At 53.8% G+C, this 21,605-nt stretch overlaps 1 protein-coding gene across 6 annotated transcripts in view; it reads left to right on the top strand.

Annotated features, from left to right (window-relative positions):
- The window catches only part of JCAD (junctional cadherin 5 associated), a 37,407-nt gene that overhangs the window by 11,707 nt on the left and 4,095 nt on the right, over window positions 1–21,605 (top strand). For 2 of the 6 annotated variants that reach the window (XM_086333925.1, XM_086333926.1), the window contains 3 exons: window positions 2,704–3,045; window positions 15,045–18,643; window positions 19,021–19,356. In XM_086333925.1, coding sequence (XP_086190051.1) covers window positions 2,762–3,045; window positions 15,045–18,643; window positions 19,021–19,043 — 3,906 coding nt within the window. In that variant the 5' untranslated portion in view covers window positions 2,704–2,761 and the 3' untranslated portion in view covers window positions 19,044–19,356. Of the gene's footprint in view, window positions 1–2,703; window positions 3,046–15,044; window positions 18,858–19,020; window positions 19,357–21,605 lie in introns of those variants that run through there. The other 4 variants (XM_086333923.1, XM_086333924.1, XM_086333921.1 and 1 more) reach the window with 2 other exon arrangements.

The following is a 21,605-nucleotide window of genomic DNA, read 5'->3' on the forward strand; positions in this document are numbered from 1 at the left end:
GGGGACTTTGAAAGGACTCCCCTCCTCCTCAGGTCCTTGGCATGACCTCCTGGTGGCCGTGGGACTGATGTGTTAGAGATGCGCTGGTCCATCCATGGTAGGGAAGGATATTACAGGAAGGATGCTGAATACAAAAAGGACTGGATGGTCCATGAGGCTGTTGAGAAGTCTGTCTGCTGGGAGCAACGATGTTTGACATGGGGCTGGAAATGAAGTAGAAGCCAGGCTCTGAGCTAGGGTCCACAAGGTGGCGGGTGTCAGCCAAAGGAAGGAGTCCTCTGGGGATTGGGGGCACCCCTCATCTGGGTCATGGGGCCTGTGCTGTGGGTCATCCCCTCTCGTGGGGCCTGCACCCCAAGTGCTGAAGCTGGTGTGCTTCATCCTCCTGCCCCCCACAGGCTGCTGGCTTCCACGAGACCAAGTTAAAAGAGTCCCCCTACATCAATATACATTTGACCTCAGACCTGTAGGGTCAAGGACAGTTCTTACGAGTTTGTACGAAAGATATTCATGGCTGGGCCTGATCTGTTGTACTGTTTAAGGGTTTGCAAAGTGTACTTACCTTGCAGACAGAGGCAGCATGGACCAGCTCGCCTATCCCCAGGAGGACAGTGACCCTCTGGCGTTTTTCTGGAAGGTCATTGCTTCTTACCACCCTCATAGTGGATTCTGTCGTTGATGCTGGCCTGCTCTTCTGTGTAATGGGTGGCCAGCTAGGGTGCTATGAACTTAGCTTTGCTTTTAAAGAGCCTGATGTAGTAACAGAAAGGAGCTGAGTGTCCTCAGACCTGAACTCTGACCATGGTGCCAACTGTATGTGTGACACTGAGTCTGGGAACCCACAGTCTCACCTGCAGGATTCTGTTGCCGTGTCATTTCTTTCCCCCGGGATGATTGTACCCTGAATCTATTTTAAATGTTAATTCCCCATCTCATACACATGTGCATGTGCAGTTTATTCAGTGAGCTCCTAATCATTCTTCAAAACCTAGCTCAAACATCACTTTCTCCCACTGTGCCTTCATTTGACAGTGATTTATTGAGCACGTACTATGTGCCGGATGCTGGGGGCGTAGCATTGAACGAAGCAGAGCTTGCCTCGATGTTCCCGCAGATGTCTCGATGTTTCCACAAACACATCCTGGGTTTGTGATGGGGTCCCTGTCCTCTGCAGGCCCAGCCTGGGGATCAGAACAGTGGACTCAGAACAAATGCTCGCCCCTCTGGTCCTGCCATTTCTCTGTCTGTCTTGTGCCAGCCCCTAGAAGACGTGGAGCTGGAGCGCAGCACTGGGACTAGCCGAGGTGCTGCGGAGCTACTTCTCCTACTACAGTCCCTGCAGGAGCGTGTGGATTTTCCATAACGTGGGGACCTGATGGAGAACCACAGGCTTCCAGAGCCTGATCCTTCCTGCCCTCTCCATGCCGGCAGCAACTTGGCTGCTGCTGGAGCCCAGTGTGTGCCGAGGACCGGCACAGTCAGCAGGATCCTGTGATGAGCCCCGGGGAGAGGCCCCACTGGCAGGAAGCACAGGGGCCCCCCTTTCACCTGCACGCGGGGGCAGGCATTTCCTGGCTATTGTTTGCAGGGGCTGCCGCTGCTGATAGTTGCTATTTCCGTCCAGCAGCCAAGAGGGGCTGGAGCAGCCGTGTTCTTCCAGGCCCGCCTCTCCTGTGCTGCTCACCCAGGCCCGCCTCGTGGCCCCTGGGGAGGCAGTGGCAGGACTGACCAAACTGCCTACCACCGCGTTAGCAACAGGAGGTCTTGGGAGAGGAGATGCTCCCTTGTGAAAATAAACGCAGCAGCCCCACCTCTGCGCACACAGGCGCTTTCATGTAGGTTCCCTGTTCACTTTCATTCTTGGCTGGCACCATTGTCTTAGGACCGAGTGTTTTTGAATCGTTGCTGCTGTTGAATTCATGCACCCTGGCAGGACTCGGATGTGGACACCCTGGGCTCAGAGATGCAGACTGTCTCCCCAAGATAAACTGGAGAGAAATCTGATTCTTCAGAGTTCCGTATGGGAAGAAGTTTGGAATTGTGTAGTGCACGGGCTGTGTAGGCTTGGTTAGCATTTCTCATTATGAGCTGAAAGACTTAAGATCTATTTTCGGTGGCTCATTACCCACCCAGATTGCTTCCGCCGAAGTGCATCATAACCCTGGGTTGATTAAAGATCTTGCCTTGCCCTTTTGGACCAAAAGGTGTGTCTGCGAGATGAAAGCAGGGAAGATAATAAGATGGAGCTGGCCGCTGGGGGTTTCTCTTTTTAGCAGCGTGGAATAGTAATTGCGGCTTCCGAGTCTCTTTATTTTTACCTTTCTCCTGTGTGTGTTGTCTTTAGAGGTCTGGGGTGGGGGACACTGGTCGTCATTCCGTGGCTTAAATGCTGTTCTGGACTCTCCTGCAAGTGGTGGCCATCTGGGGAGGGGTCCCCAGAGTCAGTGCCCCATCCTGGCTCTGTGGAATCCAAGATCAAATGCTCCCTCTCTGGTCCAGAAGGGACCATCTCACCCAACCACGGGAAGGCAGCCCTCCTGCCTCCACCCTCTGTCTGAGTGAGATGAAGAAGCCCCCTCCTCTTCTCTTTCTCTGCAGGCACCATGACCAGGGTGCCATATGGTCAGGGTCTGGGAGGGAGGAGGTACAGGAGCCCTGAGGGCATTGTCCACAGCTCACAAGACACTCTCCTTATCCCCACAGCGTGGGCCCTGCCACCACGACGGTCCCAGCGGTGGTGCTTTGATGCGGCCAGAGCACTATGTACAGTGTCGAAGACCTGCTGATTTCCCACGGCTACAAGCTGTCGAGGAAGCTGCCAGCCCCGCACGAGGATGATGGCGAGCGGCGCCAACCTGCGAGGACCACGGTGCCCACGGGCCCCAGCCTGCTGAACGGTTGCGATGATGGCCCCGCCGCCCTCCCCCGGGGCAAGGCCTCTCCGGGGACGGGCCTCCTGAGTGACCCTGAGAGCCGCCGCCTCGGGCCACGGGGCCACGGGGAGCGCCCCAGCACTGCTGCCGCTGCCAGGATTTCTGAGGCCGGGTAAGCTCCACCAGGACCCGCCAGCTTCCTTGGCCCGGGGGTCTGGTAGCAGGTGTACGCGTGCATCCTGGCCACCGCCTCTGTGTGGCCAGGGCCTGGGAGGGAGGGGAACTGAGTGGCAAGGCTGCATCTTCCCTGGAGCATCTGGGATGCTCTGTGGCACCCAGTGCAGGGTCGGGTGTGTGAAGCCTTCAGCACACAGTGACGAGTGAGCGGATTCTCTCCTGCCAACGCAGCATTTTAATCCTCAGCCTCCTTATTCCCTCATAGTCTCATCCTGTCTCCTCAGCCAGGAATCATTTAAAAACTCTAGAAAGGCCAGTTCGTGTCAGGCACACACTCCAAGCACATCCAGGCTCCTTGTTGACATGTTCCAATACCTGACAGAGTTGAAACACCTGTACGTACCTGAAATACAGATGCGTTCCAATATCTTGTACATTACAGCATTGCGAGATGCCTGTGGTCCCCTCCACTTGGGCAAAAGCAAATCCTCTCTTCTCTCATATTCATGTCATTCCACTGGCCTCTAACCCGCCTTTTCCCAACACTCATGGGCCCTGAGGTGAGCATCTCACCTCAATACAGCTGCATCTGTGGGTGTTTTTTTACAACTGAAAAAGAGGGTGGACTGGCCGGGGGATGGGGACGGAGGTAAATAGGAGGGAATCTGGGCAGCTCACTACAAACCCTGCAGCCCGCAGCCAGCAGTTTTAACCTGGAGGAACGTTTGTCATCGCTTCCTAAAGCTGTGTTTGTCTTTAATGCTACGTGGACACTAGGCTTAGGCAGGAGGGTGGCCTCTGTCTACAAGTGGAAGCAGAGGCCTGTGTTTAAGGCAACAAACCAACACGCAAACAGGACAGTGAGTCAAGTCCAAAGGGGATGAATGGCCTCTTATGGTTTCAAGTCACCCGTCTGTCCACAGGGAGAATCTTTCTTGTTGGTTGACAGACTTCAGGCAAAAAGGGGAGGGGTCTTGCTTTTCCAAGTCAGAGCAGTCAACCCCTTGGTCATGGAGTACTCCCCAAGGGGAGGGCGCCTCTTCATGCCCCATGGAGCAGACACAGGTTTGCATTACTACCCAGACCCACCTCTTCAGGGAGGGCTAGTGTTGTCAGCGATGGGGCAGGTTCAGGAGGGATGGAGAAGGACTCGAAGCTGCTTCTGTTTAACCGTGTCCTTCAGAACTTGCAGTTGTGTCTACTGTTGCCTGGGGCCCTGGTCTTGGCAGCCATAGTCCCTGAAAAGCCTGCCCACCATGGACTTTGGAAGAGGGGGCTTGTGGGTGCATGGGCCGAGGGTCAGGACAGCCTTCGCTTCTACCACACAAATGCTGGGTGTTACTCTGCCTCCTGGGCTTCTGGTTCTCTGCAGAGTGTACCTGTACCTCCCACCGTGGATTTCGGGGTGCCGAGGTTGCACCCTACCCCCCTGCCCCATGTGTCCCACAGAGCTCACTCCAGTGTTGCACACACGGGGTGCTCAGGATAAGCCCCGAGATTTAGTTCATCCTTCCGGCCTCATGACAGCCATCGAGGAGCCGAAGGCTCAGTTTCTAATGAGGTGAAAAGATGGTAGTCATGTTATCCCCATGAATGTGCCATATGTGGGGTCCTCTCAGTCCGGAAGGGCTGAATCAGAGATTAGGGTTGGGTCCTGGGTGGTGGGGGAAACAGAATCCCCTTTAGGATTCTCTGAGGGCAGTGAGACCCCCGCCCCATCCACAGCCTGCCCAGGACTCCCCAGGCCCCTGTAATCATGGGGCCTGAGCACTGCAAGGCCCTATAGCCCAGCCTCTGTCCAACCCTCGGGTGCCTTTCCTCCTGTCTTGAATGAGGGGCTCAGCTGGTTTGAGAGCGTCGCTGGCACGGCTTTGTCGGTCCATAGAGTTCTGACAGATCCGACCATTCCCTCCCAGTTCTGAGGTCGGCTGGTTAACTTGGGAGGTGTTGAGCTTTGGGGTTGAAGGTTGTCTTGTAGGGTAGAGAGAGACAGTGCACACATGTTGGCAAAGACCCATGCCAACGCCCAGCACCTCAGAAACCTGCTGCTTGGCTTCCTGGGTTGAAATGAAAAGACATTTTCTCTTTCAGTGGCCATTAGAGAGCTGGAAACAAGAGGCAAACGGAAAGGTAGGCAGGAGGAGAGTTATTTTTCCCTTTCAGGAGAAATGTGCTCTGAGGGGAAATAAATAAATAGGAAATAAATAGTTAAGGCTTCAACCTGTGAAGCCAAATTCTCTGGCTCCTGGGAATTCTGAATCTGGATGGATCAGTGGTGCTTGGCCACATCCCAGCCTTCAGTCACTGGTCCTCACAGTGACCCCACTGGCCTGGCCTCCGGGTCTGGTCGGGGAGGGGTCAGGCGATGGGGCCCAGGAGGTGCTACCCAACTCCTGGGCATCAGGGTGACCTGAAGGCATCATGAGGACTCCCCACCTGCGGTTTCTCGTGAGGTCCTGCACTGTGTCTCTCAGCACCCCGTGGACCTCCCGGCGGTGGCTTGGAAGGCCACAGGGGCCAGAAGGGGACTGGGCTGTTTTATTTTATTCTGGCAGGCTGGCAGAGAGGCAGGCACGTTAGCAATGTCATTATAGCCAAGAGCGCGGAGCCCAGGGAATGTCAGTGACTCTGTAAGGGCCACTCGCTCAGTGCTTCCATGGAGGGAAGCCAGGCTCTGGCTCCAGAGACAGTGGACCTGGCCGCACCCTCGCTGGCGGGGCCGTCCCCGGGCTGGACCACCCTCACTTCCTCATCCTCTCCCGCTGCTCGCAGGTGGGGGATCAGCTCCCCAGCATGGCTGCGCCCCTTCCTGTCTAGGGAGCTGCACAAGGACCACATCTGTGCTCCCAGACCAGAGCCGGGCACTGATGCCAGGCCACACGGGTGGGGGCACCATCGCTGTCATCTGGGGCGTGGCTGGAACTTCAGGATTCCTGAGGGAGGAGGATGATAAGACTGATAAGTACCATCGCCTTAGAGTTTCTCACGTATGAGCTGGTTGTATCAGGAAAATGCTTAAGGAAAATAAAAGCGGGGACACATAGCAGCTTGCTCCTGTGAAACTTGTAAAGCACTGTTATCAGGCATTCTGTTTCCTTACTGTGTTCCCTTTCAAATGTTATAATTGAAGGAAGCTGTAAAATAACGTAACATAGCAGAGGTTTGAATCTGAACCTTGTAGCATAATACGCTGTTCTCTGCTTACCCCAGAAATCCCGGCTGAAGTTTGTGCTGGTTAACCGTGAGACTCGCTTGTAATTATCTGCTGTCATCAGCACAGTCGTGACTGATTAGAGACTCCGCAGTCTGGGAGGGTCTCTGATGTGGGGTCTGGGGAGGCTTCCATCTGCTCAGTGAACATCGTTTTAGGTGGTGCTACTGGACTCAGTAAACAGTTCCTTTTTGGAGGCTTTTTAAGCTTCTCTCAAATCCCATCTTGCTTATAATGGCTTTCCTAAAAAGGGATGTCTCGAGTTTAACATCTGGTTCCATGTATCTCTTTCTCTGTACAGAATGACACTTCCACAAACATCACTGGTCTTGTTTCATCTCCTTGCTTCATTTCCTAAGTGTTAGGCCTTGTTAATTTGACCTCTTCACCGAGCAAAGTAAGAGTTGTGTGAGCTGGTGTCTCAGCCGCACACGTGAGGATTCGGACCTTCTGTTTCCCCACTGCCTTGTTGTAAACTCTTCTCCTGGGGCACTTTGTTCTTGTTCGTCGGCAGTGTAAGCTTCCAGAAGCCTGGACGCTGGTCCTCTCTGCACACATTCCCGTGTTGCCCTTCTGTCACCATGTTTTCCCAAGAAGAAGCAGGTTGGACTGTTTGAACATGAGATTTCAGGAAGAACAGTGTGAACGGGTGTTTCAAAATTACCAGGAAGACTTCAGAGAAAACAGTGATGGGAGGGTGGGGCGCTTCCAGAATTAGTGGGAAGACAGAAGTGCAGCCTGGAGCTCCATTTGTCTAAGAGCCACGTTACCACCAAGAGGAGACTTGTTGGTGATGAGTTTCTTCTTTAACTAGAGAACTAGTTTAATTAACAAGCTAAGAAACGCCCATATATATCCATAAGTGCGTTAGTCGCTCAGCTGTGTCCAACTCTTTGCAACGCCATGGACTGTAGCTCACCAGGATCCTCTGTCCATGGAATTCTCTAGTAAGGAATACTGGAGTGGGTAGCCATTCCCTTCTCCAGGGGACCTTCCCAATCCATGAATCAAAACCAGGTCTCCTGTATTGCAGGCAGATTCTTTTCCCACATGGATATGGGAAGCCCGTATCCATAAGGATATATACTTATTACAGAGAAAATAGGAAACTCCTGGAGTAATCTGCCTTACTTACTGGTTTACTGGGTCCCAGCTTGCTCTTCCTGCTTTGTTTGAATAAACTAAACACTGGATGACTGGACATCATGGTTATGGATCCTCCCTTAGAGACCGGCCGGAGGGGCAGGGTCTTGTTATGACAGTCAGGACATCGTGGCTTCCTGGTATTGTGAAGGCCCATTGATCACAGCTGAGGAGGGGACAATCTCAGTCTAAAATAAGCCTGCGCAAAGACAAACACTCACTCTTTCTCTCTTTCCTGCGTGGCCCTCACCCTCTTCCTTGGACGATGTGAGGCAAGAGCTTTGAAATGGATCCTACTCCACTGAGAATTGATATTAATTGGGTTCAGATAGTACTAATAGCTGAAAACAAGGGATTAGTATATCAGACTCTCTGCCAATCATGTAACATGTATTATCTCATGAATCTCTCGCAACACACTTGAGGAGGAAGACGTTAGGAACACCCACTCGATAGCAACGAGGAGTCTGAGGCCAGAGGGGGTGAAGCGTTTTGCTGAGGACACTGGTGACAAAGCCAGGTCCCCCTCGTCAAGATGCACACACACTCCTGGCAGGTTGGCCACCCTGCTCTCTGGTGGCATCATCGTGGGTGGTCCCCTCGGCCCTGGGCAGCTGCCCTGTGGTTCACAGCCCTGTTGCTGGTGGGCAGCACTCTCTGGGGACTGGCTGCAAGTTTCCCGGTAGCCTGATCACAGGCACCATCTTCTCATCCCACTGTTCTCTGTTTTGAGCCCTTTCTCCCTGAAGCCTGGAAACCCATCAGAAGGCGCCAGATCACCTGGAGTAAGTGTGGGGGCAGCTGCCCAGTCACTGGGGATGGGGGGTGGGCTCCACATCTGGGAGGGGAGGGGGGCTCTCATGGATCCCAGAACTACAGCTCTGGGCAGTGATTTATAAAAAGCAGGTAATGACCCCAAACACCCCTCCCTCCTGGGGCAGGGCCTCTGACTTAGGTCTTTGCTGCTGCTGCTGCTGCTGCTGCTAAGTCGCTTCAGTCGTGTCCGACTCTGTGCGACCCCATGGACGGCAGCCCACCAGGCTCCCCCATCCTTGGGATTCTCCAGGCAAGAACACTGGAGTGGGTTGCCAAACCTCAAAGCATCAAAAGGCTCTTGAAGTCCTACCCCAGCAATGATGTGGAAAGCCGCCGGCCCCCACAGGAGGAATCTGTGTCCACTTCCAGCAACGTCTGATTTCATGGTTGTGCAGCAGAGCAGGCTGGCCCCTGGCACCATCACCTCCCCAGGAGGCTGCCCATTCTGAACCCATCTCTGTAGAACTGGACTCAGGCTCAGTTATTCAGACCCCCACATGGGGGACCAGACTCAGAGCCTTCCGTCTCCAGTGTCAGCAGGCAGGTTTCCCAGGTGGATCTGCTTGGTCACCTGTGTGCAGTGAGTGCTCTAGACTGTCTTGCTACCCTACCCCCACCCCCCATATGCTAAAGTTAGCATCATTCATCAGTCCAGTCATTCATAATGCTTCCTATTTCCATTGTTCAGTGTGTGTATTTAAAAAAAGATAATCAAACAGTAACCTCCTGAAATAGTCTCCCTGCTCCTTGATCTCAGCTGGAATCATTTGCACTTACTTAGCATGACATAGCGGCTTCCCTCAAGGCTCAGATGGTTAGAATCCGCCTGCAATGCAGGAGACCTGGGTTCGATCCCTGGGTTGGGGAGATCCCCTGGAGAAGGGAACGGCTACCCACTCCAGTATTCTGGCCTGGAGAATTCCATGGACAGAGGAGCCTGGTGGGCTACAGTCCATGGAGTGGCAAAGAGTCAGACAGGACTGAGCGACTTTCACTTTCACTTTTCACTTCATCAGTACACTGTGAAAAGCAGGCCTAACGGTTTGCTAGTCATGTGGCCCAGCAGCTGTGTGTCTCCTAGTTATATCTATGCCAGTGCAACTAGCAATTCTTGTTCAAATTGAACTTGGCTGCATAGTGATCTTCATGCAATATGTTCCCAGACCAGCTTTATCCTTTCTGATGGATTTTAATTTGTGCTATCCTCTTAACCTCTGTCATGATCTCCTCTTGACCTTATAGCTCCCTTTTCCAAAATTAGTCTATTACTCTGAGTCAGAGGGCCATTCACCCAGTTGTAATATGTTGAATATACCACAATTGGCTGAAAAGTAAAGTTTCAGGCTTCCAAGCCAGAGAGTGTTAAGAGCAAGTTCTGTAGCATGAGATGGCTGACCCCACCCCAGAAACACCTAACACTGGACTGATAACTCCGAGTCACTCGAAAGAGATGCCCTAGTGCCCCTGCCAATCCAGAAGTAGAGAGCTTCTCCTTTAAGGGGTGGGGGTTTCTTTAAGTGAGACATGCTACATTTATGCTCAGACTCCACCCACCTGGAGGAGGGTGTGGCTTCTGTAGGACGTGGCCCTGTTTCAAGGTGATGATGGGTGGTGCTGGCAGCTGCTAGATTGGCGGCCCTGCTGATGGGAAGAAGTCACTGGACCGGAAACCTCTTCAGTGGGGCCTTCTCCCTCCACCCTGATCTTTACAGGGAAGACGAGACTCCAGAGGCCCCCTGGGGACCCACTTCAGGATTTTGTTGGTGGAGGAAGGAGGGTGTCTCCCCTGACCCATGGGGCAGCGGGCACCCAGCTGCGCTGTGTCGTGCCCGGGTGACACTGCCTGTGCTGTGTCAATTCCATGGTCTAGGGACCATGGAAGGGATAGTCCTGCCACGGGTGGAACCATGGTTAAAAGTCATGGCGTTGCTGCCCTTCTAAGTAGGCTTTCCTTTCTAAAAGGATGGTGGGATTTTCTGTTGCCATGGCAAATGTCATGTGAACAGACAGGTCTCATGTTTTTCATCACCAGCTTTTATACCTTCAGCAAATAGATATGCCTTTTTTCCAGTAGACATGTTGTTTGCCCCATGTTCCTGTTTCAGAGGTTTTCTAAACACCCTGTATCAGTGGTTTTGTCATCAACATGACACTGCTGATAGATCAGGGAGCTGCTCGCAAGTGTAGCTTCTGTCTTCTCTCTGACCTCTTCTCCCAGGAATTCTGCACAAAGACCCTGCTTGTCTCCCTAACCTCACTGACACTATGTATTTGGGCTCACACACTCCACTTGGCTTCCTTATCTTTTTCCCACCCTGTTTGAATGTGTTCAGCATGTTTTTGTGGAATGTCCCATTGTTAATGTTTGTGAATGTAAATTTGGGGCTTCCCTGGTGGCTCAGACTGTAAAGAATCTGCCTGCAATGCAAGAGACCCAGGTTCAATCCTTGGGTGGGGAAGATCCCCTGGAGGAGGGCATAGCAACCCGCTCCAGTATTCTTGCCTGGAGAATCCCATGGACAGAGGAACCTGGCAGGCTACAGTTCACAGGGTCAAAAAAGAGTCGGATATGACTGAATGACTAACAAACTAGGTGCACTCTAGATGTTGGTGAACTAATCACTTTATAGTTTTCTGTGTCATGTATACTTGTTAAAATAGGTTATTTAAAGTTCTCCAAGTGGCCCTGTGTTTTCCTTAAACTGGGATTTTGGTGTATGGTGCAAATGGAAAAAAAAAGTTTAGCCCAGAATGCTTGGCCATCTTGATTAATTACACATGGCAACTTGGATGAAGTTAAGGTGATGTCGCAATTTTCAGCAGGAAGGAAACTGACCCCCTTCCTGGTGCAGGTAGCTGCAGCCTGTTTGTGTGCTTGTCCTGTTTCTGTCGTCCTTTGTTAGTCTCCAGTTGTGCTCGTGGCCCAAACGTGGGAAGACCGCACCTTGGGATTTCAGCCCCTCTTGGTATTTAACAGATCATGCATTTACAGGGAAACTGGAATGTCTGTTGACCAAGTGAGCAAAAGCCAGACAGCAAGGTCTCTTCCGTGAAGCCAGGGGCCGCAAACGTTCAGGGGTCTGAAAGGAGCCAGTCAGTAGGTGTGGAGGGTGAAGCCCACTCACCGTCAGCTATAGACCAGGCGAGAAAGGAGATTCCCACTCTGGGCATCGACCACACACTCCGGGTGGTTTGTTTTACTCTCTTAATTAGCTTTGCAATGATTGTAGCATCTTATGAAGCCTCACTTTTGAGTCTTGCCCTTGGACTTGGCACAGAGTCTAAGACCCTGAAACCAGTAGATGCACCATGGTTCACTGTCAGTATCAGACTCGGGACAGGCAGCCAGAGGGTGTCCCTAAGGACAGGAACATTAGCTTCTGAGCTCTGGATGCCCTGTGCTGGCTCAGCTGAGGGTGAGGGTGGGGGCGATGCACGCGGAGGCCAGTGAGGCAGCTTCCACAGGGACCAGTCCTCATAGAACCCAACCCGAGGAAGGCTCTGTCAGTCCTCAAAACCTAAATGCCCCCAAACACCCTGTGATGACGACAAAGGCAACAAAGAACTTGACCTTCAGCTGTGGGCAGGGTTAAGACAGCTTGCGCTGTGTGTGTGCAGTAAATGCAGAAGCAGTTAGGCGGTTCTGGCAAACGCTTTACCTCTAATCCATTTCAGGCATTTTCTGCTTTTTCAATCCATGACTCAGCTTTACTAAGTGGCTGCTGAAGTTACTGGGGGGCAGGGGGCGGGATGCAGGATGTGAGAAGCTGCCTTCACTTTTTAAGGCAAAGAAATGAATTCCAAAATAAAAATGACAGTATTTTAATACTGTCATTAATAATAATAACTTTTTACCATTTGTTTACCATCTAGCTCCTGTAGAACAGCCCTTCTTTCTGCCTGTGTGTTGCAGGGGTTGGGGTGGGCGTCCCATCTTCAGCCCATAGCCCACAGTGCCTTGTCCCCAGGCCATCACCTTCTGTGGCTGCAGGGGCTGGGCATCCTCCCTGTTTTCTGTACCATCCTGTCAACTGGAAAGTGGACTGTGGCATAGAAATCATTCCAAACCACAAAGTGTGGTCTAATGGCACCTAAGTGCATAAAACAGTAATCCTCACTAGTAATCACAGAAATGCAAATGGAGACCAATGGGAGATTGCTTTCATTTCTCTAGTGCAGAAACAAATGAGCCCTGATGATCAGATGCGGGCACAGTCCAGCAGGACCAGCTCTGCTCCAACCTGCGGGCAGATCGCACAGCAGGGAGAACCTGATCCCCTGACCTGCTGATGCCTTCTCTCAGGATTGATTCTTCAGAGGCTGAGACACGATTAGTGATGGCGAATAGCATTTCTCCTAAGTGTTTTAGAACTAAGAGACACAGATATCCACGTCTTCCTGGTGGCTCAGTGGTAAAAAAAGAATCCACCTCCCAATGCAGGAGGCGTGGGTTTGAACTCTGGTCCAGGAAGATTCCCAAGAGAAGGAAACGGCAACCCACACTAGTATTCCTGCCTGGGAAGTCCCATGGACAGAGGAGCCTGGTGGGCTACAGTCCTTAGGGTTGCAAAAGAGTCGGACACGACTTAGCAACTGAACAACAAGAGCACGGATGTCCAACAGCAGGGTGACAGTTAAATAAAGCATGACTCATGAGAGACTGTTCTCCCACTGAAACTGTGCAGCTGAGGAATCTGTCATTATGCTGGTAGAAGTAGAACGCGGTGGCTGATGGGCTTTATGGTCACCTTCGTTGGGTTTGAACTCTTCTCCCACCACTTACAAGCTGTGTGACTTGAGAGAGTCGTTGAACCTCTCTGCGCCTATTTCCTCCTACCTCAGAGGGGTGCTGGCGGAGCTTGGAGGAGTTAGGAGGGCACTTAGTGAGGATCTGGAGGGCTGTCACCGCTGTGTGAGCGTCAGCTGGCATTTGTGACACAGTTGTTGGGAAACATTCACGTAAAGCCAGATCCCAGTAGAGTGACACTAAGGCCGTTTGAAAAGCCCACGTTGTCAGACAAACACTAGAAGCTGTGAATCACAGTGAGTACCTCTGGGTAGAAGGACTGCCAGTGACTTTTGATTTCTACTCTTTCCTGTATTTTTCCAAATTTTCAGCAATAAATTACATATTACTTTTATTTTTATTTATTTACTTATTTTTAACGGAAGGATAATTGCTTTATGCGTTGATAGGTGGCAGAAAATGACAGAATGCATATTTCTTCTATAATGTGAAAAGCAAGTAGCACTGTTAGCTGCTTGAAACCTTTTCTGGTTTCAAGAAAAGTTGAACCCTTTCTGGATTAGCCCGTGGCCAATCGAGCTCATGGAGTGCCCCAGGCTTCCCTCTGCCCAGTGGGTTTTCTGGGTTACAGCCCTAGTCTCTGCTCCCTGTGGTCAGCAGCTTAACATTTCTGCACAGTGTGCCAGGGTTCTTCAGGCTGTTTCTTTGGCTCCATTACAAGGGTGATTCTCAACTCAGGGTGTGTGTTAGAGTCATTCAAGGAGGTACCAGGCTCCTGGCTAGACAGATTAAATCCCCCATCTGGGGTGGGAGGGACCTGGGTCGTAGTATTATTTAATGGCTCACAAGGAAATTTCAATGCACAGTCAGGCGGTGGGCGGCAGCCTGGGGTCGGCAATCCTCGGCTGTTGCCGGTGCTGCCCTTCCTTGCCTGGCAGAGAGCTCTGCCCACAAGCAAGACCCCACTTCCTCTGTCAGTCTCAAAAGTCAGTCCGAGCGGTGTTTCCCCCATCGCCCTGAAGAAAAGATGCCCCTGACAGCTTGCTTAAAATAGACGTGTTAGCCTCTCAGTCGTGTCCAACTCTTTGCAACCCCATAAACTGTAGCCCACCAGGCTCTACTGTCCTTGGAATTCTCCAGGCAAGAATGCTGGAGTGGGTTGCCATTTCCTCCTCTAGGGGACCTTCCCGACCCAGCGATCAAACCCGGGTCTCCCGCGTGGCAGGCGGATTCTTTACCATCTGAGCCACCAGGGAAACACCCAGACCCTAACCCAGACCTACTGAATCAGAGCTTTGGGGGCAGGGACTTGGTAATGTGTGTAGTTAATGAGCCCCCTGGGTGGCTCCCACCATCACAGTGGTGTGGAAACTCTGCTCTGCTAGAGCCAAGGGGCCGTCCCAGTCACACGCTGGGAAGAGCTGGGGTCCCACCTGCCTCTCCACCTGCCCCTGAGACTCTGACAGGTCAGAGCCGGGGTACTGCCTAGGCGTCGGGAGGGGCAGGGTCCCCGGATGGCTGTGCAGCCGTGCTTGATGCCTGCCGGCTGTGATGTCCTCAGGGGTCGCTGGGATCAGCAGTAGCCACAGCACCCGGGACCTGTTAGAAGCGCCCTTTACAGAGTCCCCCCAGGCCTCAGAGTCAGCATCAGGGGTGGGATTCCTGCACCTGCTGGAAGCAGGTACCCAGACTTGCTCCCAGAAAGCAAGGTCTTCCGTTCTGAGCTGGGGGTGGTGGACCCCAGAGGCCCAGGATCACACTTGCGAAGCCCTGCTCTGGGCTCACCCATGTCTCTTGGGCATTTCAGGTGCCACTCAGGTACAAGTCTAGTCCTAATGCTCTTGTGGGCAGCATGTCGCTGCCACTCTTAAGTCCGTGATGGCAAAACATGTGGCTGCCTTCCAGCTGTAATTCCTGGGCCATGGTTTCTTTCAAGTGAATGAGTACCGTGGTTGGAAATATGTCTTTCAAAGCTTCTGACCTAAGTTTGACTCAGAACACCGTCCCATAGGCAGAGAGGTGCGCGCTGCTCCCGTGGGCTTCCTCCAGGTGTAACCTGTGGCCCTCTGTCTCGCAGGTTCTACCATCAGCCGGTGCTCGCGTGGTCCTCGCAGCCCCTGACCAGCCGCAGCCACGCCTACTGGAGGAGAAGAGAGCAGGAGGCCCGGGAGGACCCAGGGAGCCGAGGCCCGGTCCCCAGCCTGCCCGCGCATCCGAGGGAGGGTCCCTGGGAAGTTGGAGGAAGGTCTGAGCACGTGATGAAGAAGGCTGTTTGGGAAGACGAATTGGGAATGGCGGGTCCCGCCAGATGGCAGGACGTCAGCGTTAGAAGCTGGAACCAGCCCCCGAGACTAGGCAGGCAGATGTCAGACGGTGTTGGCGAGAAGTTGTTTCAGGACCTGTACCCGTTCATGCTTGGGGAGCACGGGCTGACCTCCCAGAGCAAAGGGAAGTCCCAATCACTGCCTCGAGTCCTTTCCCCTGAGAGCCTGAGTTGCATGGAGGTCCCCATCCCTTTGAGCGATGGCCATTTACCAGGTGTCCCTAAAGTGCCACTTCAGCCTCCAAATTGTGCTTCCAATTTGGAATCCACCAGGAACCCCAAGAAGGCTGGCACCTCGGCCCCCTTGCCCCAGCCCAGGTTTGGGAGACCCCTCAAGCCCCCGTCTTATGGCTCCCAGCCACACTCCAAGGCCGGAGCAGAAAATGGCAGCTACACAGACAGCCGGCAGCTGGACCCGGGTGCTGCCCACTCAGCCAGGACGAACAGTGCCAGGCAGGACCTCTACGGGCCTGACCCCGGCCTGGAGCCCCCAGTGTACGTGCCCCCACCCTCGTACAAGTCACCACCGCAGCCCGCCCCACACCCCTGCCCCGAGGAGGCAGTGTCCAGGCATGAGGGCAGAGGCCGCCGTGTACCGCAGCATCCAATGGAGAGGCCTGCTGCTGGCGGTCAGCCTCTTTCTGGCTCCCGGGGAGCTGGGAGTGAGTGGGGGGCCAGCCCATGCTCTCCTGTTGGTGTCCCCCCACAGCCCCACCACACCACGGCTTACGACGGCTCCATCCTGATAATTCCCTTCGACGACCCACGGATACGACACATTAAACTACCCCGACCCCATGGATTCTGGGAAGATGTGAAGCTGGATGGTGCGGTCCCTGCCCCTGACCCAAGAAGCCTGCAGCAGGAGGGGGCCGTGTGGGGCCCATCAGGGAAGGAGAGGGGTCCTGCCCCTGCTGATCCCAGCCCCTCGTGGCTGTGGGGCCAGCCCCCCAGGAATGGAGAAAACGGCAGCTCTCCTGACCAAAGAGACCCCTGCATTGTCACACAGAGAAAGCAGCCTGATGTGAGTGGCAGCCCACAGGAATATCCAGAAAGCCTGGTGTCCTCCCCGAGCCCCCAGGGCGAGAGTTCATGCGAGATGCAGACCCAGCTCAGAAAGTTCGAGGCAGGGCTGCAGCCCAAGAGAAGCTCAAAGAAAAAAACGAGCGAGACGATCTTTTGTTTGGTTTCCATCCCGGTGAAATCGGAGTCCCAGCTGCCAGGTACAGACACGAACAACAATGACCTGAAGCAGAGCGCGGCGTTACAGGAGCAGAGTGTGCTCAGCTTGTCCTCCACCGACCTGGAGCTCCAGGCGCTCACGGGCAGCATGGCCACGAGGACAGAGCTGCCAAGACCAGACCCAGGGGGCCCGGGACGGGGCCGGCAAGCAGACGACCTCAGATTTCCCAGCCCTGCAAAGCACCGCGCGCTCGCATGGCCTGGCCCATGGCCTGGGCACCACTTCCGAGACCAGCAAACACAAACCAGCTTCGCTCACGAACCTCAGAGCCTGCAGCCCCTCCCAGGGGAGAGGCCAGGGGGCTCCCCCGACCCCGTGCTGCCTCCAAGGTGTTTGGACCCCGCACCCTTCGAGGTTCAGATGCACATGGCGTTGGCATCCAGTGACCCGAACCAGAGGCCCGGGGCTCATTCCCCGAAAAGTCAAGGGTCCCTCAGCCCATCCAGCAACAGCGCCTTCTCCGGGTCTTCCTGGCCCCGGAACCAGGGCCCCGTGCCAAGGGCCAGCCTGGGTCAGCAGGGCTCTGATGGCCCTGGCCGCCGAGCCAGCCCCGTGTCCAGGGGCGAGGTGATCAAGGGGGAGACCACAGGCCCCTGCAATAGTAGACAGCTGTTCGGGCAGTTCCTCCTGAAGCCAGTAAGCCGCCGCCCCTGGGACTTGATCAGCCAGTTAGAGAGTTTCAACAAGGAGCTTCAGGAGGAGGAAGGAAGTAGTGGCAGCAGCAGTGATGGTAGTGGCAGCGAGGACAGTGACACAGAGCTGCCCTGGGGGAGCTGTGCCCGCCCGGCACCCCAGCTGCCGGGCCTCCTGAAGGACATAGTGCCCGAGGACCCCAGGACCAGGCCGGGCAGAGTCAAGAGCAAGTCCGAGAGCTGGAGCGAGGAGGGGAGGCCTCGGTCCCCCAGGCCCTGGCAGGCAGAAGGCAGAGGTTCCGTGTGGTTGTCGCCCCCCGGGAGCTGGATTGCTGAAGATGGGGACCGAGAGGTTGAGGACAGGGTGGCCCAGCTGGCAGTCAGCCCAAGGCCTGTGAAACGAGCAATATCTTCTGGGTTGAATGATGCAAAACCCGAGCCCCCACCCGATCCAGCAGAACAGAGGGAGCCCCTGCCCAGCCAGGAGCTCCTGGGCAGTCGCGGAGCTGTGGAGCTGAGTGCAGCCGGCCCTCCGAGGGCGGGCGGTGGGGAGCAGGGAAGCACAAGGGCGCCCCTCTCTCTTGCCGGCAAATCCCGGGGCCTGTCTGCACCAGACTTGAGGTCTGTGGGGCTGACGCTGGTGCAGGAGCACAGTACCAGCCAGCTAGCGGGGTCTCCGGGTGATGCCAATGCAATAGAAATACCCCCAAATGAGTCCCTCGAAGCCAGGGCCGCCAGGATCCTCGGCATCGAGGTGGCTGTGGAATCCCTGCTGCCAGGCGCCCAGAGGGCAGGGCAGAGACGGCACCCCGAGCCGGATGGAAGTGCCCTCAGACCCGAGTCCCCCAGACAGGAGGCAGCGGCCAGCTTGGCCCAGCCCAATGAGTCCACCGCACCCGCCGATGCCTTCTATGGCAGGAGGAAGTGCGGCTGGACCAAGAGCCCTCTGTTCGTAGGTGAGAGGGACAGCACCCGGGAGGTTCCCCGGGCCTCTGAGCCCGCGGATGTGGACGGGGCCGTCCCCACCAAGGCCCCCGAAACTCCGCCCAGCCCCCTGGAGTCCCAGCCTTTCCTTCCCAAGGACGTGGAGACAAAGCCACCCTTCAGGTCCACCTTGTTCCACTTTATAGAAAGGACCCCAAACTTGGCATTCTCAGAAAAGAAGCTCCGAAACACTTCCAGAGTGATCGAAAGTTTACAGGAGAAGCTGGTCTCCCCGCCCAGGAAGGCGGACCCAGACCGCCTGACGAGGATGAAGGAGGTGAGCTCTGTGTCTCGGATGAGGCTCCTGACTTCCCGGGCCGCGGACTCCGCGGAGGAGCCCAAGGCCGAGAGGGGCCCCGGGGCGTGGCTGGGAGGCCTGGTGGCTCCCAGTGCCGGGCACAAGCTCTCCGACCCTCAAGGTGCTCTGTCGCTGGAAGCAGATGGGCATCCAGCAGCACGAAGGGAGAACGGCGGCCGGGACTTCTGGTGCCCAGGTGAGGAGTCAGGCAGAGGGGCGGGCGTTCAGGTTGCATTTGACGTCCAGAGAACATCTAAATGCCTAGTGGGTAGATGATGAAACCTGAAGATTCAGAAAAGATGAGATCGACTCTGTGAATTATGGTGCTCAAAGAGTCTTTATTCTACCCAAGAATTATCCGGAAGCTTCTCTTAATAGTAAGACCTGGCATTTTAAATGATCCAGTCTTCATAGATATTGTCTATGTAAGTGACTAGATAAAATTACCTATATAAACACCCATGGGACCCCTAACTCTGAAGAGGTACATCAGTAAGCTATGCCAGCCAGGGTGTAGGCACCTTGATCGGTCTCCTAGGAGACTAGGGCGTTTGTATTCTGTTCTCTCCCCAGATAATAGACATTCCCCCAGATAACCCTCGGACTTCCCAGGTGGCTCTAGTGGTAAAGAACCCGCCTGCAAATGCAGGAGACACGAGAGGTGTGAGTTTGATCCTGAGTCAGGAAGATCCTCTGGAGGAGGACATGATAACCCACACCAGTATTCTTGCCTGGAGAATCCCATGGACAGAGGAGCCTGGAGGTTACAGTCCATGGGGTTGCAAAGAGTCGGACACGACTGAAGCGAATGAAGCAGGAAGCGGATAACCTGCATTGCTTGGTTAGCCTAATGAGAAAAGACATACCCGAGTGATTCAATAAACTTCCTGCCCTGGGATTCTTAGCGAATCCTTTGTCCTCCATTGTTATCTCTTTTCGCCACCACACCATTCATGAAAGACTTGAGAGGTTTAGACAGAATTAGCAGTTTGCACTTTCTCAGCACCAGCCCACACGCCCCTCGAAGCCCATGGGCCCACCCTGTTTCTTCCAGCCCCTCAGCTCTGATCACTTGGCCCAGGGGAGCCGGTTCTGGCAACAGCCTCCTGCAGACCTGAAGCCCCACGTGTTCTCATCTTCCCAGGTCTCTCCAGTCTTCTTCGTTGTATAGACCACGGGGCAGGTTCTCACAGCGGGGACATTGTGCCCCCAAACACCGTTCTCTCTCCCAGCTCTGACAAGAGCAGGCGAGAGAGCCCTGGGAATTTCTGGTCCAGGCCTGGGGGTTATCAACGATATTACCAGTTATATTCCCTATACGTGCTTCAAGGAGGGGAGGCGTCCATCTTGAACTACCGACTGGAAGGGGCCTTTTTCCGGGAGGGGCAAGGGTGCCCTGTCCTCAGTGGTCTGGCGCTGCCCCTACCCCAGCCCGTCCTGGCAGCCAAGCCCTTCTATCTGCCTAGCTGCCCTGACCGGGTTGGTCCTCCCCACCCCTGCCGCTCTGCTTTCTGTTTTGAAATCAGGTTTATAAGGAGATGGAAAAGATCACTTGTTTCAGCTGGAAGAATCCCGAAATTTTTGTTCAATTAAAAAAAAAATCTTCACATTTTTTAAGTTTTCTCCCAAATGCAGAGGAATCCTTAATGCTCCCACCCTCTCATAGAATCCAGGATCGACGGAAGCCGTCTGTCAGGGCCCTCCTGGGTCATCTGAGTGACCACGTTGGTCTTTGCTGTGGGAGAGAACAGCAGGGGTGTGGAGCCTCGGCCGTTCCGTGGAAAGAGCTCCATGGCCCACCTGTGAGCCGTTGTGAGGCTGCAGCAGGAGACCTCCCCCGACCCCCACCAAAAATAGACCCCCTGGCTATTCGAAAGCCATCATAGGCTTTTTCTTTTAATTGAAGGATAATTACTTTACAGAATTGTGTTGTTTTCTGTCAGACTATCAACGTGAATCAGCCATAGATGTACATATGTCCCCTGTGCCGCAAGCTTTTAAAGTGAGTTTCTTATCTGTAAAGTAAATCAGGCTGAGAGTGTTAGTCCTCCTGAGAATTAGAAGAATTTTAAAGGAAGATGCATCCTGTTATAAGAAAAACATCATTTTGTAGAGATTTCTATGCCTCCATCCATGGCCACGTATTTTGGGGAATGTGTTATAAAATTTCTAGTTTCATTCAGCTCTCCCTCAATTCTCAGCCTGAGTATCTGGCATGTGAATGGGGTCAGATGGGTGTCTGAAATCCCCCAGATAACGTCAGTTTCCATTTTAACCAGCCATTCAGACACCCTCACCTGTGACTTAATATTATCTATCTTGTAGCTGTAGTTTCCAACCATTAGAAATTTTTAATTACTTTTTTGCCATTCCGTTTGGTGCATTTGCTGTTTAATACACAATAAGATGACCAAAAATCTCAAGGCAGAGAGCTCCTTGTGGGGACAGCTTCCTGAAGTGGCCACATAGCGAGACCTATAAGGGCGACTGCTCATGTGTGCAGCCACTCATGTACCCCCTTCAGCCTTCCACATGCTGGTCACCAGGTCTCACTGTGCAAAGCCAGTCCTTCCAAGAGGCCTTAATCGAGGTAGGAAAGCCTTGTTGCTCATAAGCTTTTGGACTCTCCTTTTGATGTATTTTTATCAATTTAAACACAAAAGTCATCATCTCCATCCTCGCCCAACCCCTGCCTCTGTCACCTCAGGGTGTGGGACCCGCTTCACTGCCCCAGAGTCACAGCCCACTTAAATTCAAATTTTGTTCTGGAGTTTTCAAACAATATCGTACCTCATATATCTGTAAATCACCCCCCCCCACACACACATTCTTCTAGAACTTTATTATCTGTGTTATGTACCCATCATATCATAAAGACTTGCCTTCAGCTTAAAGACAGTCATTTCAGCTAACATTGTTTTAGTGGTTTTCGGTCGGGGGAGCTCTGGCTAAGAAATCAGCAGCTCAAAACTAATTCAGGTCACAGCATTCCCATCTCCGCTGGATGGATTATGTCAGAAGCCTAATCCGGCGCATCAGTGTCTGAGCCTGCTGGTCTGGTCCCGTCCACCTCCGCTGGCCGCTCTCCTGGTACACGTTCAGGAGGAGAGTGGGGACAGCTTGTCCTCTTCGGGCCTGGGGTGGGGATAACCAGGGCA

The sequence above is a fragment of the Bos grunniens genome, chromosome 13, assembly GCF_055505025.1.
Source record: "Bos grunniens cultivar Pamir isolate PY7600 chromosome 13, Bosgru_T2T1.0, whole genome shotgun sequence".
In the NCBI taxonomy this organism is placed as follows: domain Eukaryota; kingdom Metazoa; phylum Chordata; class Mammalia; order Artiodactyla; family Bovidae; genus Bos; species Bos grunniens.